This window comes from Scyliorhinus torazame, chromosome 1, assembly GCF_047496885.1.
Source record: "Scyliorhinus torazame isolate Kashiwa2021f chromosome 1, sScyTor2.1, whole genome shotgun sequence".
Classification (NCBI taxonomy): Eukaryota; Metazoa; Chordata; class Chondrichthyes; order Carcharhiniformes; family Scyliorhinidae; genus Scyliorhinus; species Scyliorhinus torazame.
This window is the reverse complement of record NC_092707.1, coordinates 53785858-53799151: the sequence shown is the minus strand read 5'-3', so window position 1 is coordinate 53799151 and position 13294 is coordinate 53785858. Positions and strand designations below refer to the sequence as shown.

The following is a 13294-nucleotide window of genomic DNA, read 5'->3' as shown; positions in this document are numbered from 1 at the left end:
CATAGAAGGCAGAGAGTAGCAATGGAAGGATGCTTTTCTACTTGGAGGGCTGTGAACAGTGGTGTTCCGCAGGGATCAGTGCTGGGACCTTTGCTGTTAGTATATATAAATGATTTGGAGGAAAATGTAACTGGTCTGATTAGTAAGTTTGCAGACGACACAAAGGTTGGTGGAATTGCGGATAGCGATGAGGACTGTCAGAGGATACAGCAGGATTTAGATTGCTTGGAGACTTGGGCGGAGAGATGGCAGATGGAGTTTAATCCGGACAAATGTGAGGTAATGCATTTTGGAAGGTCTCATGCAGGTAGGGAATTTACAGTGAATGGTAGAACCCTCAAGAGTATTGAAAGTCAGAGAGATCTAGGAGTACAGGTCCACAGGTCACTGAAAGGGGCAACACAGGTGGAGAAGGTAGTCAAGAAGGCATACGGCATGCTTGCCTTCATTGGCCGGGGCATTGAGTATAAGAATTGGCAAGTCATGTTGCAGCTGTATAGAACCTTAGTTAGGCCACACTTGGGAGTATAGTGTTCAATTCTGGTCGCCACACTACCAGAAGGATGTGGAGGCTTTAGAGAGGGTGCAGAAGAGATTTACCAGAATGTTGCCTGGTATGGAGGGCATTAGCTATGAGGAGCGGTTGAATAAACTTGGTTTGTTCTCACTGGAACGACGGAGGTTGAGGGGTGACCTGATAGAGGTCTACAAAATTATGAGGGGCATAGACAGAGTGGATAGTCAGAGGCTTTTCCCCAGGGTAGAGGGGTCAATTACTAGGGGGCATAGGTTTAAGGTGAGAGGGGCAAGGTTTAGAGTAGATGTACGAGGCAAGTTTTTTTTTTTTTTTAAACACAGAGGGTAGTGGGTGCCTGGAACTCGCTACCGGAGGTGGTGGAAGCAGGGACGATAGTGACATTGAAGGGGCATCTTGACAAATACATGAATATGATGGGAATAGAGGGATACGGACCCAGGAAGTGTAGAAGATTGTAGTTTAGTCGGGCAGCATGGTCGGCACGGGCTTGGAGGGCCTGTTCCGGTGCTGTACATTTCTTTGTTCTTTGTTCTATTGCTCTGATCAGCATTCTTGGAGACTGGAAGAATATTAATCAAGTTTAGACTCGTCAAGAGCTGTTGATTTGTGTGGAATTGCAAGGTTTAAGTAATAAATAAACGTGAAAACGTAGTGAGGAATACTCGGGGATGATGGAGTATTGGAGTGAGACATTACTTTCACTTTCCTGGACTCTACTTCCTTCTGACAACTGATCTCTTGGTACATATGTAATTTTTGTATTCATTGATGGGCCTGAATGTTGGCGGATTTGGAGGAATGCCTGTTTTCCGAGGCATCTGTCCATGCATGGGCAGCAAATGAGATATAATAGGACCTTAAATTTGTGTAGGAATAAGTTAGCAAGTTCCCCATAAAGCACTATTGCAAAAGTCCAGTGTCAAATTTTTAATTGTAGAACAAAGTGATGACATTTTCATAACTGTATTGGGGTGCAGGGAAACTGGTTAGTGCCATTCAAATATGATTGGAAAAATTATATACCTTGTATAGTTTCAGTAGGGATTATCCAGTAATGCGAAACAAGAAATATATATTTTCACAGGTTATCCTTGTGTTATATATTTTACTGAAAATTCTGATTACCAGTGGTCAGTATTTTCAGGCAAAATTGTGCTGAATTCCTACAAAATGATGTAGGCTTCTTTTCTTGTTCCTTCAGAGTATAATTCCTCCACATATAAACTACATGCGAGTTATTTTTAAACTGCAGTCTATCTTGGGAATATTTTTTTCCGGACATATTAATTTTGCTGTGCTCGGTTGTTTTTTTTAAAAAAAAAAATAAATTTAGACCTGATTTTTTTTACCAATTAAGGGCCAATTTAGTGGACAGCACAGTGGCGCAATGGTTAGCACTGCTGCCTATGGCGCCGAGGACCTGGGTTCAATCCTGGCCCCGGGTCACTGTCTGTATGGAGTTTGCACATTCTCCCCGTGTTTGCGTGGGTTTCACCCCCACAACACACAAATGTGCAGGTTAGGTGGATTGGCCACGCTAAATTGCCCCTTAATTGGAAAAAAATGAATTGGGTACTCTAAATTTTAAAAAAGAAAAAAGGGGCAATTTAGCATGGCCAATCCACCTACACTGCACATCTTTGGGCTGTGGGAATGAGTGAAGATCGTTGCAGACATGGGAGAATGTGCAAACTCTGCTAGGTTGGTTGTCACTTGATCCATAAATTGTTGCAAGTGATAAATGTGTATTGCTCTTCGCAAATTTAACACTATAAACTCCCCTAATGTCAAAATGGCTACATTGTTTGACCGGATCTGTTTAAATTTGAAATCAGAAATAGCTGAGTTGAAGCTGCTGTTTTCACTTAGCTGAAAACATCATGGGAGCATCTAAATACAGACATACAATTTTTGTTTTTGCCATAACTGCACGTTCAGTTTTTAGCAGACTAAGATAAACAAAGTAAGTTTTTAAGTCATTCAATCTCAACGTTAGTTTCCTTCTCTCTCCAGGTCCGCTTGTCAGACCTGCTGAGATTGTTCAGTATTTTCTGTTTGAAGTGCATGCTGATTGGTGGCTGGGAGGTAATGCTGATGTTAATGGAAAAGATTATGGATTGCAATTACCAATAGTGAGGCTAGTACATATAGACCATTTCTATATGTTTAGCACAGGGCTAAATCGCTGGCTTTGAAAGCAGACCAAGGACGGGCAGCAGCACGGTTCAATTCCCGTACCAGCCTCCCCGAACAGGCGCCGGAATGTGGCGACTAGGGGGTTTTCACAGTAACTTCATTTGAAGCCTACTTGTGACAATAAGCGATTTATTTCATTTCATTTCTTTGTATATCTCTGCCATTTCCTTACTTCCCACGATAACCTCTCCAGTCTCAGCCGCTGAGGGATAAACATTTACTTTGGCTATTCATCCACTTTGCATTTCCTTGTAAAAAACTTTTAATCTGTTTTTATATGCCTTATATTTTAATGCAATATATTTTGAACTTTTTGAATTGTTTCTTTAAATGTTTTCACTGTTTATTAATGGCCATACTTTTGAGTTCATTACCCAGTCAACCTTAGCCAGCTCTCCCCTCATATTTACCCAGTCACCCTTAGCCAGCTCTCCACTCATACTTTTGTAATTGGCTTTGTTTAAGATTCTTTTTTAGGACTGGAGTATGCCACTTTCAAACTTCATATGGAATTGAGTTGAATTATGATACTTTTTCCCTTCCTATGAGATTACTAATTAAGTCTGCCTCATTGCACAACACAGGGCAGCATGGTAGCAGTGGGTAGCACTGTTGCTTCATAGGGCCAGGGTCCCAGGTTTAATTCCCAGCTTGGGTCACTGTCTGTGTGGAGTCTGCACGTTCTCCTGTGCGCATGGGTTTCCTCCCACAAGTCCCGAAAGACGTGCTGTTAGACGAATTGGACATTCTGAATTCTCCGTGTTCCCGAAGAGGTGCCGGAATGTGCCAATTGGGGCTTTTCACAGTAACTTCATTGCAGTGTCAATGTAAGCCTACTTGTGACAATAAAGATTATTACATCTAAAATAGCTTTACACAGAGTAAAAATGTGATAGTACCTGGGGCTGACACCATGGTTCTCTCGCTCATTGGGAGATCTTTGTACAGCTGTGTATTTCTCCTCTTCTGTCCTTTCATCATTTTCTAATGCTACTCTTGCCTTATATTGGGCACTTGATTCAATTTCTTCAGCAAGTTGAGCTGCTCTAGCCTCCCGTCGTAAAAATTCTTCTGAATTATCCCTTTCCAAAGGTACCCTGTAATAAAAATAGATAAAAATCAAGTTACAGAAAATCACTTCAAATAAAAATGATGGAAGCTGAAACACCAATTAACTATGAATGATAGTGAAAAACTATATTAAAAATAGAAAAATAATTGATATAGAACACAAAGGAATGATATGTAACAAAGTGAAGAGAGAATGTAAAAAATAGTAACACAAGTGAGGATAAAATCCAATTAATACTCCTTCCTATGGGGGAAGGAAACAAAGAGGGAGGAAAAGTGCAGTTAAGTTCAAGCTAAAACTGATAAAGTGGAACGACTAGCATCATAAATTTGAAACAAGCAATTAATCACAACTGCAAAATTATAATGGAGTTCTGCACTAGCACGAGGCAGGGTTGCTTTTTGACAACTGTAACTGCGACTGAACAGTCCACTCTGCTCACTCCTTATTGCAGAAGGGGCTCAAAAAGGTGCTCTAAACATAGTCTGCCACTCCTCGCCTGGCTGGATAGCCAAACCCAGAGGAATCACCTCATGTGGGCGAAAAACACGAGACAATAGCGTAAACTCCATCCCATTCTCCAAGTTTCTCCATCTCTGTTGCATTGGTCCCAATGATGCCACCTTCCAAAACTGCGCTACTAACTTGTCCACCTTCCTGAGCCGAGGATTCCCCAATAGTGGTCGACTGGGTTCTCGACCATGTCTGGCCCATTTTCCGCACTTCTGCTCTCACCCCTTCACCTCCCTCCCAAAACAATGTTAGGGATCCCCTTGTCTTCACTTTTCATCCCACCAAAGGATCATCCTCTGCTATTTCTGCCAACACCAGCATCAAGCCACCACCTAAACAATCTTACTTTCACCTCCCCTGTCAGCATTCCCGAGAGACTGTATCCTCCATGACACCCTGGTCCACTCTTCCATCACCCGAAACACCTCTATCCCTGCCCATGCAATAGCAGAATATGTAACACCTGCCCCTTTACTTCCTCCCTCCTCGCCGTCCAATGCTTTCACTCTTTTCAGATGAAGCAGGGGTTCAGTTGCATTTCTTTAATTTAGTCTATTGGAGCTGCTGTTCACAATGCAGTCTCCTCTACACTGAATCATAGAATGTACAGTGCAGAAGGAGACCATTCGGACCATCGAGTCTGCACCCTACTTAAGCCCACACCTCCACCCTATCCCCTTAACCCAACATAACCTTGGACTCTAAGGGCAATTTAGCATGGCCAATCCACCTAACCGGATCATCTTTGGAATGTGGGAGGAAACCGGAGCACCTGGAGGAAACCCACGCAGACACGGGGAGAATGTGCAGACTCCGCACAGACAGTGACCCAAGCCGGGAATCAAACCCAGATCCCTGCCGCTGTGAAGCAACAGTACTAACCACTGCGCTACCGTGCCTCCCCACTGAGGAGACTGCTTTCCAGAACACCTCTGCTCAATCCACAAGCCCCTTTCTTCCTGTCGCTTCCCATTTTAATTCACCATCTTGCTCTCAAGCCCACATTTCTGCCCTTGGTCTACTGCAATGTTCTAGTGATGCCCAATGCAAACAGGAGCATTTCATCTTCTGATTTGGCACTTTGTAGCCTTCTGAACTTAATATTGAGTCGACAGCTTCAGACCATGAACTCCGCCCTCCAGTTTAATTTTTTCTTTTCCTCCAATCCCCTCCCCCATAACTTAGTCCTCAGAGAGCGCTGACCATTGTTCTTGCTATTAATACATTCTCTCTGATCTTTAGGCCACTTTTAGCACCTTCCTTAGTCCTTAACAGTATAATTAACACCGTCTTTATCTTGTGTCCATCACATCTTTGTCAAATCTCTCCTGAGCCCTCACCTATCCCAACCTTCTATTCTGCTCCACCTCTTCCGCAGTAAAAAGTCTCTATAGCTCTGACTCAGTGCTTGGACTCCACAAATGCTGTCCGACTGGAGTATTTCCAGCAATTTTTGTTTTTATTAGTGTAAAGTTTAGGATCTGAAACACAAGGAACTTCTTGGACCACACGCACATTAATACGTAAAGCATCGCACTGCATTTTTCACCTCAGTACTCCAGCAAAATGACATGGATATAGCTGTTCTGAGTGAGATTTGGCAAGCTGGAGAGAGACAGCTCATGGGAGTCCAAGTCAATTATACTTGCTTCTGAAAAGGAAATCAGGAGAATAATGCAGGATTCGTGGAGTTGGATTGGCCACAAAGAATAAACTTGTGAACTAGCTTCAGGAGTTCCCTCCAAGAAGAAATGAATGTCTCATGACTCTTCATCGTAAACTGGCAAGGAGCCAATTCGCCATCTTTTTCGGTGCGTTATGTCCCAGCTCTTGACACCAATGATGAACTGTGGAAGATTTTCATGCCAAACTTGATCAAGTTTTCTCTGGGGGTTTCGAAGGAAGACACACTTATTATTTTTGGAGACAAGAGTTGGAAGAGATTCCAATCTCTGGAATGGAACTATTAGCAGGGCAGGTATTTGAAATGTCAATTCCAATGGCATTCTTCTCCTTACCAAATGTGTAAAACGTGGGTTAATCACCAACACGCTACTCCACCAGAGGAATGCAAAACATCATGACAACACCCACTGTTCAAACACTGACACCCAATCGATTCCATCATTGTTTCTGCCTGGAACCACAAAGGTGCCCACACCACCAAAGCAATAACAGGAGCTGATGGCTGCTGGATCGATAACCAACTTATTCGTTCAATTGTGTCCATAAAACAGGCAGATGTAACAGAAGAGATGTCCGCTAAAGTTCAACATCGGAGCTCTGAGGGATCCAATCAAGAGACGGATTCCAACAATGCACTATGTGTAAATTACCTTACTGAAAGAAACATAGACTAAACAGCTGACTAGACACAAGCTCCCTGCAGGAGTGCAGATCATTTATCCAATGATCAGTGAACTATTCAATTTCAGATGACTCCAATTATAATAAAGGCCACCCCGACCTCGAGTCTTTGAGCTCCAATACACAAGTCCTGTATTGGAAAAAGTTCTCCAGAGAATCCTTGATGCATTAATAGAATAAAATGGAATCCCTACAATGCAGGAGGCTATTCGGCCCATCTAGACTGCACCGGCTCTCCGAAAGACCACCCTACCTAGGCCCATTCCCCAGCCCCATGGCTGTAACTCCACCTAACATGCACATCTTTGAACACTAAGGAGCAATTTAAGATGGCCAATCCATCGAACCTGCACATCTTTGGACTGTGGAAGGAAACCAGGACACACGGAGGAAACCCACGCAGACACGGGGAGAAGATGCAAATTCCACTCAGCAGTGACCTAAGGCTGGAATTGAACCCAGTTCCATGGTACTGAGAGGCACCAGTGCTAACCACTGTGCTATGACAGATAGATTAGAGGAGGGTTGAAGAGAAATTGTTTCACCTATGGGCTGGTGGGGATTTGGTTTCACTGCCTAAAAGGTAGGTCACTTCCAGCCAAGCAGAAAACCACATTGCATTTAAAAAAAAAAACACCAAGATATGTGTTTGAAGTAAAGTAACCTAGTTCAAACTCCACAGAGAGTCACCCAAGTCTGGAATTGATCCCGGATCCCTGGAGCTGTGAGGCAGCAGTGCTAACCATTGTGCCACCCATACATCCAATACTTATTTTGTTGAATCGGGGTTGGTTAGCTCAGTTGGCGAGACTGTAGTGCTGAATGATGCCAACTGCATGGGTTCAATTGCTGTACTGGCTGTGATAGTTTATGGAGGCCTGACCCTTTACCTTGCCCTGCATTTTGTGACGTGTATGCTAAAGTCCTCCATTGCAAGCTCCAAATGCACATTTTTTTAAATACGTGGGATGTGGCTATCATTGGTTTGGTCAGCATTCATTGGCCATCCCTAATTGCCCTCACGAGGGCGGTCTTGGGCTGCATTCTTGGACTGCTGCAGTCCATGTGTGCCAAAGCCCTCCATCAGCAAACTCCAAATGCACATTCTTTTTAATACATAGGATTTGGGTATCATTGATTAGGTCAGCATTTATTGCCCATCTCTAATTGCCCTTGAGGGGGTGTTGTGCTGCATTCTTGGACTGCTGCAGTCCATGTGCTGTAGGAACACCTATACTCTCAGGGACAGTGAAAGAACAGCAATATATCAGGATGGTGAGAGACTTGGAGGAACCTGCAGATGGTGGCGCTCCAATACATCTGCTGCCCTGGGGTTGGTTTAGTACAGGGCTAAATCGCTGGCTTTGAAAGCAGACCAAGGCAGGCCTGCAGCACGGTTCAATTCCCGTACCAGCCTCCCCGAACAGGAACGTGGCGACTAGGGGCTTTTCACAGTAACTTCATTTGAAGCCTACTTGTGATAATAAGCGATTTTCATTTTTCATTTCATTTCTTATCCTTCTAGGTGGTAGAGTTCACGGATTTGGATGGTGCTGTTAAAGGAGTATATCGTGTTGATGGTACACAATACTGTCACTGTACGTTGGCAGTGAAAGATGTAAATGTTGGTTGTGGATAGGATGCTAATCAAGCAGGCTTTGACCTAGATGGTGTCAAGCCTCGAGTGTTGTTGGAGCTGCACACAACCAGCCCAAGTGGAGAGTATTGCATCGCAGTCCTGACTTATGTCTTGTCAGATGGTGGAGTCAGGAGGGTAGGTACTCTCTGCAGAATTCCCAACCTCTGACCTGCTCTTGCAGCCATGATATTTATATGGTTGGTCGAGTTCAGTTTCTGGTCAATAGTAAACTCCAGGAGGTTGATCCATTCATGAAGAGTGCCTGGAAAATGTGGAACACTTCCAGTACTTTGGAAGTTCTTTTTCAAGGAAGGCTGACTTTGATGAAGAAATTCAGCATCACCTAAAATCTGCTGGTGCAGCTTTTGGCCACCTGAGGAAGCAAGTATTTGAAGATCGCAACATTAAAACTTAAACCAAGCTCATGATCCACCAGAAGGTCATGACCCCTTCCTTACGACACAGGGTTGAAATATGCACAACATACAGGAGGCATCACAAAGCAATGGAGTCATACCATGAAAACTGTCTGTGGAAAATCTTATATTAAATTGGAGGATCGATGCACCGATATCAGTGTCTTCTCACAAGCAGGCACCACAAGTATTACAGTTATGATCACCCGCCATCAGTTTTGTCGGATTGATCGCATGGTTTGAATGTCAGATACAAGGCTCCCAAAGCAGGTGGTCTTCTCCCAGCTCAGTGAGGGCGGACACACCAGAGGAGGACAGAAATCTTTCCAAGGATGTGCTGAAACCGAACATGAAGAAATGCAACACTGGCATCAAGCCCTGGGAGACCATCGTTTTGAACGAAACCAGATGGTGGCGGAGTCTGTGGGAAGGATCCCAGAATTTTACAAACCAACGATGACAAAATGATGAGGCAAAGCGAAAGTGATTAAAAACATGCCATAACCTGAACTGAAAATATACGACCAAACATCATGCATGACAACAAATGTCTACAGGCCCAAAACTCTGCAGATCCCAAAATCAGCCTCATCAGCTATCTTCAGACTCATGGAAGACATTCAACCTCGCTCACGAGGGATAGCCATTATTGTGCAGCAGCACAGCCTCTATATGTAGAAATATTTTTTTTAAACGTGCCACTTGACGTCCGGTGGGGTGGACGAGCAGGGCGGCCGCAAATAAAAGAGCTCCCGCCGGTGGCCGCGATTCGCGGCGATTTCGGGGAAATCCCCGAGACCTCACGCACCCCCCCCGACTATCGTCAGCCTTTGGGGCCGCCACGAGCAGCCAGCGGGGCCGGTTTAAAAACCGGCGAAGAACCCCGCGCGCGTGTCAGGCGGCGGAGGCTGAGGCGCCGGGCCCGGCAGGTCAGAGCAGCGGGGGCGGAGCTACGAAGAGGCCGTGGCGGCAGGCCCGAGTGCCATGTAAGGAGGGTGCTCCACGTCGGATGGCTCCCACCTCGGAAGAAGGTTGAAGCCTGGTCCCAGGTGAATGTAGAGGAGAAAGAAATAAGATTTATGGAAGTTTGGTAAAAGTTTTTTTTCTCAAAAAAGAAGAATGTCAGATTGATGAAGGGCAGGAGCGTCAAAGAAAGGAGGAAACGCGGGTTTGCCGCCGAAGGAGAAGACGAGCAAAAGCAAAAGTGGTGACAGGATGGCAGAAGCCGAACTGCAAGGCGGGACCGCACTACTTACGGTGGAGAAGATGACCGAGGTGATGGTGGTGGAGCTGGAAAAACGTTTGGTGAGGGACATGGAGATCCTGAGGAAAAAGATGGCGGTCGTGGTGAGGTCATTGTTGGAGGAGGCAATCGGCCCGATCAGGGTGGAGGTGGCAAAGGCATTGGCCGAGGTGAGAGAGCAGGGCGAGAAGATGAAGGAGGTGGAGGAGGCCGTGACACAACACAGCGACCAGGTCACCTCGATGGGAGACGAGCTGCGGAGGGTGGTGGAGGTTAACAGAGGGCTCCGAGCAAAGCTGGAAGACTTGGAAAACCGCTCAAGGCGGCACAATTTGAGAATTGTGGGCTTGCCAGAAGGGACAGAGGGCCCAAGGCCAACGCAATACTTCGCTAACAAGTTGGCGGAGCTGATGGGGAGGGTGAGAATCCCACCCTGTACGAGCTACACCGAGATCATCAGTCATTAAGGTCGAAGCCCAAAGTGAACGAGCCGCCAAGGGCAGTAATTATCTGCTTCCATACGTTTTGCATGAAGGAGAAAGTATTAAGCTGGGCGAAGCAGAAGCGTGAGGTGCTGTGGGATGGTACTGCGGTTCGGATCTACCAGCACTGGATGGTGGAGTTGGCAAAAAGACGAGCGGCGTTTGGGTGAGTGAAGGCGGCTTTGTACAAGAAGGGGGTGCGATTTGGTGTGGTGTACCCGGCGAAGTTGAGAGTAACATATAAAGCCAAATACTTTTATTTCGAGACAGCGGGGGCGGCTGAGGCGTTCGTGAGGGCAGAAGGCTTGGGACAGACATGAAGAGCGGAACTGGAAGAAAGACTGTGGACTGTGTTTGAGCGGCTGGAAAATGTACAAATGTTACAACTTTCTTTTTACTGATTTGTATTGAAATTTGAAATTTACTTCTCTTTGCATTGTTACAGAGTTCAAGTTAATGGCGTTCTGTGTTGCGACGGTTAAATGTTATTTTAGTGAATTGTAGGGGTTGGATTGTTGCGTTTGTTTTGGTGTTTCTTTCTCTGGGACTGGGCGGAAGGGGGCGAGAGGTATTGGCGGGGGGAGCCACCCGCGCTAGCTAACTAGAGTCAGTTAGTGAATGGGAGTGAGGTGAGAGGAGGACTGGAGACGTTGGCAGCCTGCAATGGGCCTACGAGGCGAGCAAGAGGGGGTGGAGGGAGAGATGTTGGGGGATGTTTTTGTAGGGGGGGTTCTTGGGAGGGGGGGGGTTCGATGTTAACAATGGACAGGGGCTGGTCAGGCTTATGGGGCAGGGCCCGGTGGTATGGTGATGGTGGATAAGAAAGGTGGTGGTGGTGGTGGTGGTGGTGGGGGGGGGGGGGGGGGGGGGGGGGGGGGGTGAGAGACCCCCAGTAAGGATAATCACGTGGCACGTGAGACGGCTAGGAGGTCCGGTCAAGAGGTCAAGGGTGCTTGCACATCTTAAAAGTTTGAAAGCCGATGTAGCAATGCTGCAGGAGACTCACTTGAGGGTGAAGGACCAGGTGAGACTTAAAAAGGGGTGGGTTAGCCAAGTGTTTCACTCCGGATTTGATGGAAGGGCTCGAGGGGTAGCGGTGCTGGTCAGCAAAAGGGTGCGCTTCCAGATGGAGAAGGTGGTGGCAGATCAGGGGGGTAGATATGTGATTGTGACAGGGGCATTGGAGGGGAGATTAGTGGCGCTGTTAAGTGTATACGGTCCCAATTGGGACGATGTGGGATTCGCGAGGAAAGTGTTTGGGGCTATTCCCGACTTAGACACGCATGAGCTGATTGTGGGGGGGGACTGGAACCTGGTGCAGGAGCCAAGGTTGGACAGATCACGGCCGCGCTCGTTGGTCCCATCAGGGGGGGGGGGGGGGCGAAGGCGCTGGCTGGGCTAATGGTGGAAATGGGAGGAGTGGACCCTTGGAGGTTCCTGCATCCAAGGGAACGGGGGTATTTGTTTTTCTCAGCGGTCCATAAGGTACACTTGCGGATCGACTTTTTTGTGGTGGGGAAGGCTTTGCTGGCTGGAGTCAAGGGGTCGGAATACTCTGCAATTGCAGTGTCAGATCACGCTCCACATTGGGTGGATATGGTGCTAGAGAAGGGGGCAGCGCAGAGACCGGGGTGGAAACTGGATGTGGGGCTTTTGGGGAACCAAGTATTCTGTGAGAAAATTGAAAAGGTAATTAAGGAATATGTAGGTTTCAATTGTACGGGTGAGGTATCGAAGGCAGTCGGCTAGGAGGCTCTAAAGGCGGTGGTGAGAGGTGAGGTAATTTTGTTTAAGGCCAGGGTGGATAAGGAGGAGAGGTTGGAGCGGCAGAGGGTAACAGATGAGATGTTGGAGGTAGATAGGAGGTATGCAGAGGATGGGGACCCGGCGAAGCTGGAAAAGAGGAAGGAACTACAGGCGAGCTTCGACCGACTGTCCACCAGGAAGGCGGTGCGCCAACTGAGACGAGCAAGGGGTGCAGTTTATGAACATGGAGATAAGGTATGTTAGCAGGTCAGCTCCGGAGGGAGGCAACGGCAAGGGAAATTCTTCAGGTGAAGGATAGGGCAGGGAAGTTGGTGGTGGCCCCAGTGCTGATGAACAAGGTTTTTGAGGAGTTTTATGAGAGGTTGTACAAGTCAGAGCCACTCTGAGACCGTGAGATGCAGGAATTTCTCGATGGGTTGGAGTACCCGAGGCTAGGGGAGGGGGACAGGGCTACATTAGAAGGAGCAATAGTGGAGCAGGAGATAAAGGGTGCGATTGGGAGGATGCAGTCGGGGAAGGTGGCAGGGCCGGATGGGTTTCCGGTGGAATATTATAAAAAATTTAAGGATAGGTTGGCACCCCTGATGGTGGGGATGTTTGAGGAGGCGATAGGGAAGGGGGTGTTGCCGCAAACCTTGGGGCAGACATCGATTTCCCTGTTACTAAAAAAAGATAAGGATCCGACGGAGTGTGGATCGTATCGGCCCATATCACTTCTGAATGTGGACGTAAAAGTGTTGGCGAAGGTACTGGCGGGTAGGCTGGAGGAGTGCCTCCCGAAGGTAATAGGGGAGGATCAGACGGGGTTCGTGAAAGGGAGGCAGCTGTTTTCGAACATTAGGAGAGTTTTGAACGTTGTTATGGCACCGGCGGAAAGAAAGGAAACAGAGGTAGTTGTGGCATCGGACGCCGAGAAGGCGTTTGATCGAGTAGAATGGGGGTACCTGATGGCAGTGCTGGAGCGGTTTGGGATTGGACCAAGGTTTGTGAACTGGGTAAAGCTATTATATAAGGAACCGAAGGCGAGTGTCCGCACAAATAATATCAGTTCGAGATATTTC

The 13294-nt window shown here is 46.8% G+C and overlaps 1 protein-coding gene across 1 annotated transcript in view; it reads right to left on the bottom strand.

Annotated features, from left to right (window-relative positions):
• LOC140406342 (ataxin-2-like) overlaps nucleotides 1–13294 on the bottom strand; it is a 195925-nt gene that overhangs the window by 81595 nt on the left and 101036 nt on the right. The window contains 1 exon segment of the mRNA XM_072494465.1: nucleotides 3634–3831. Coding sequence (XP_072350566.1) covers nucleotides 3634–3831 — 198 coding nt within the window.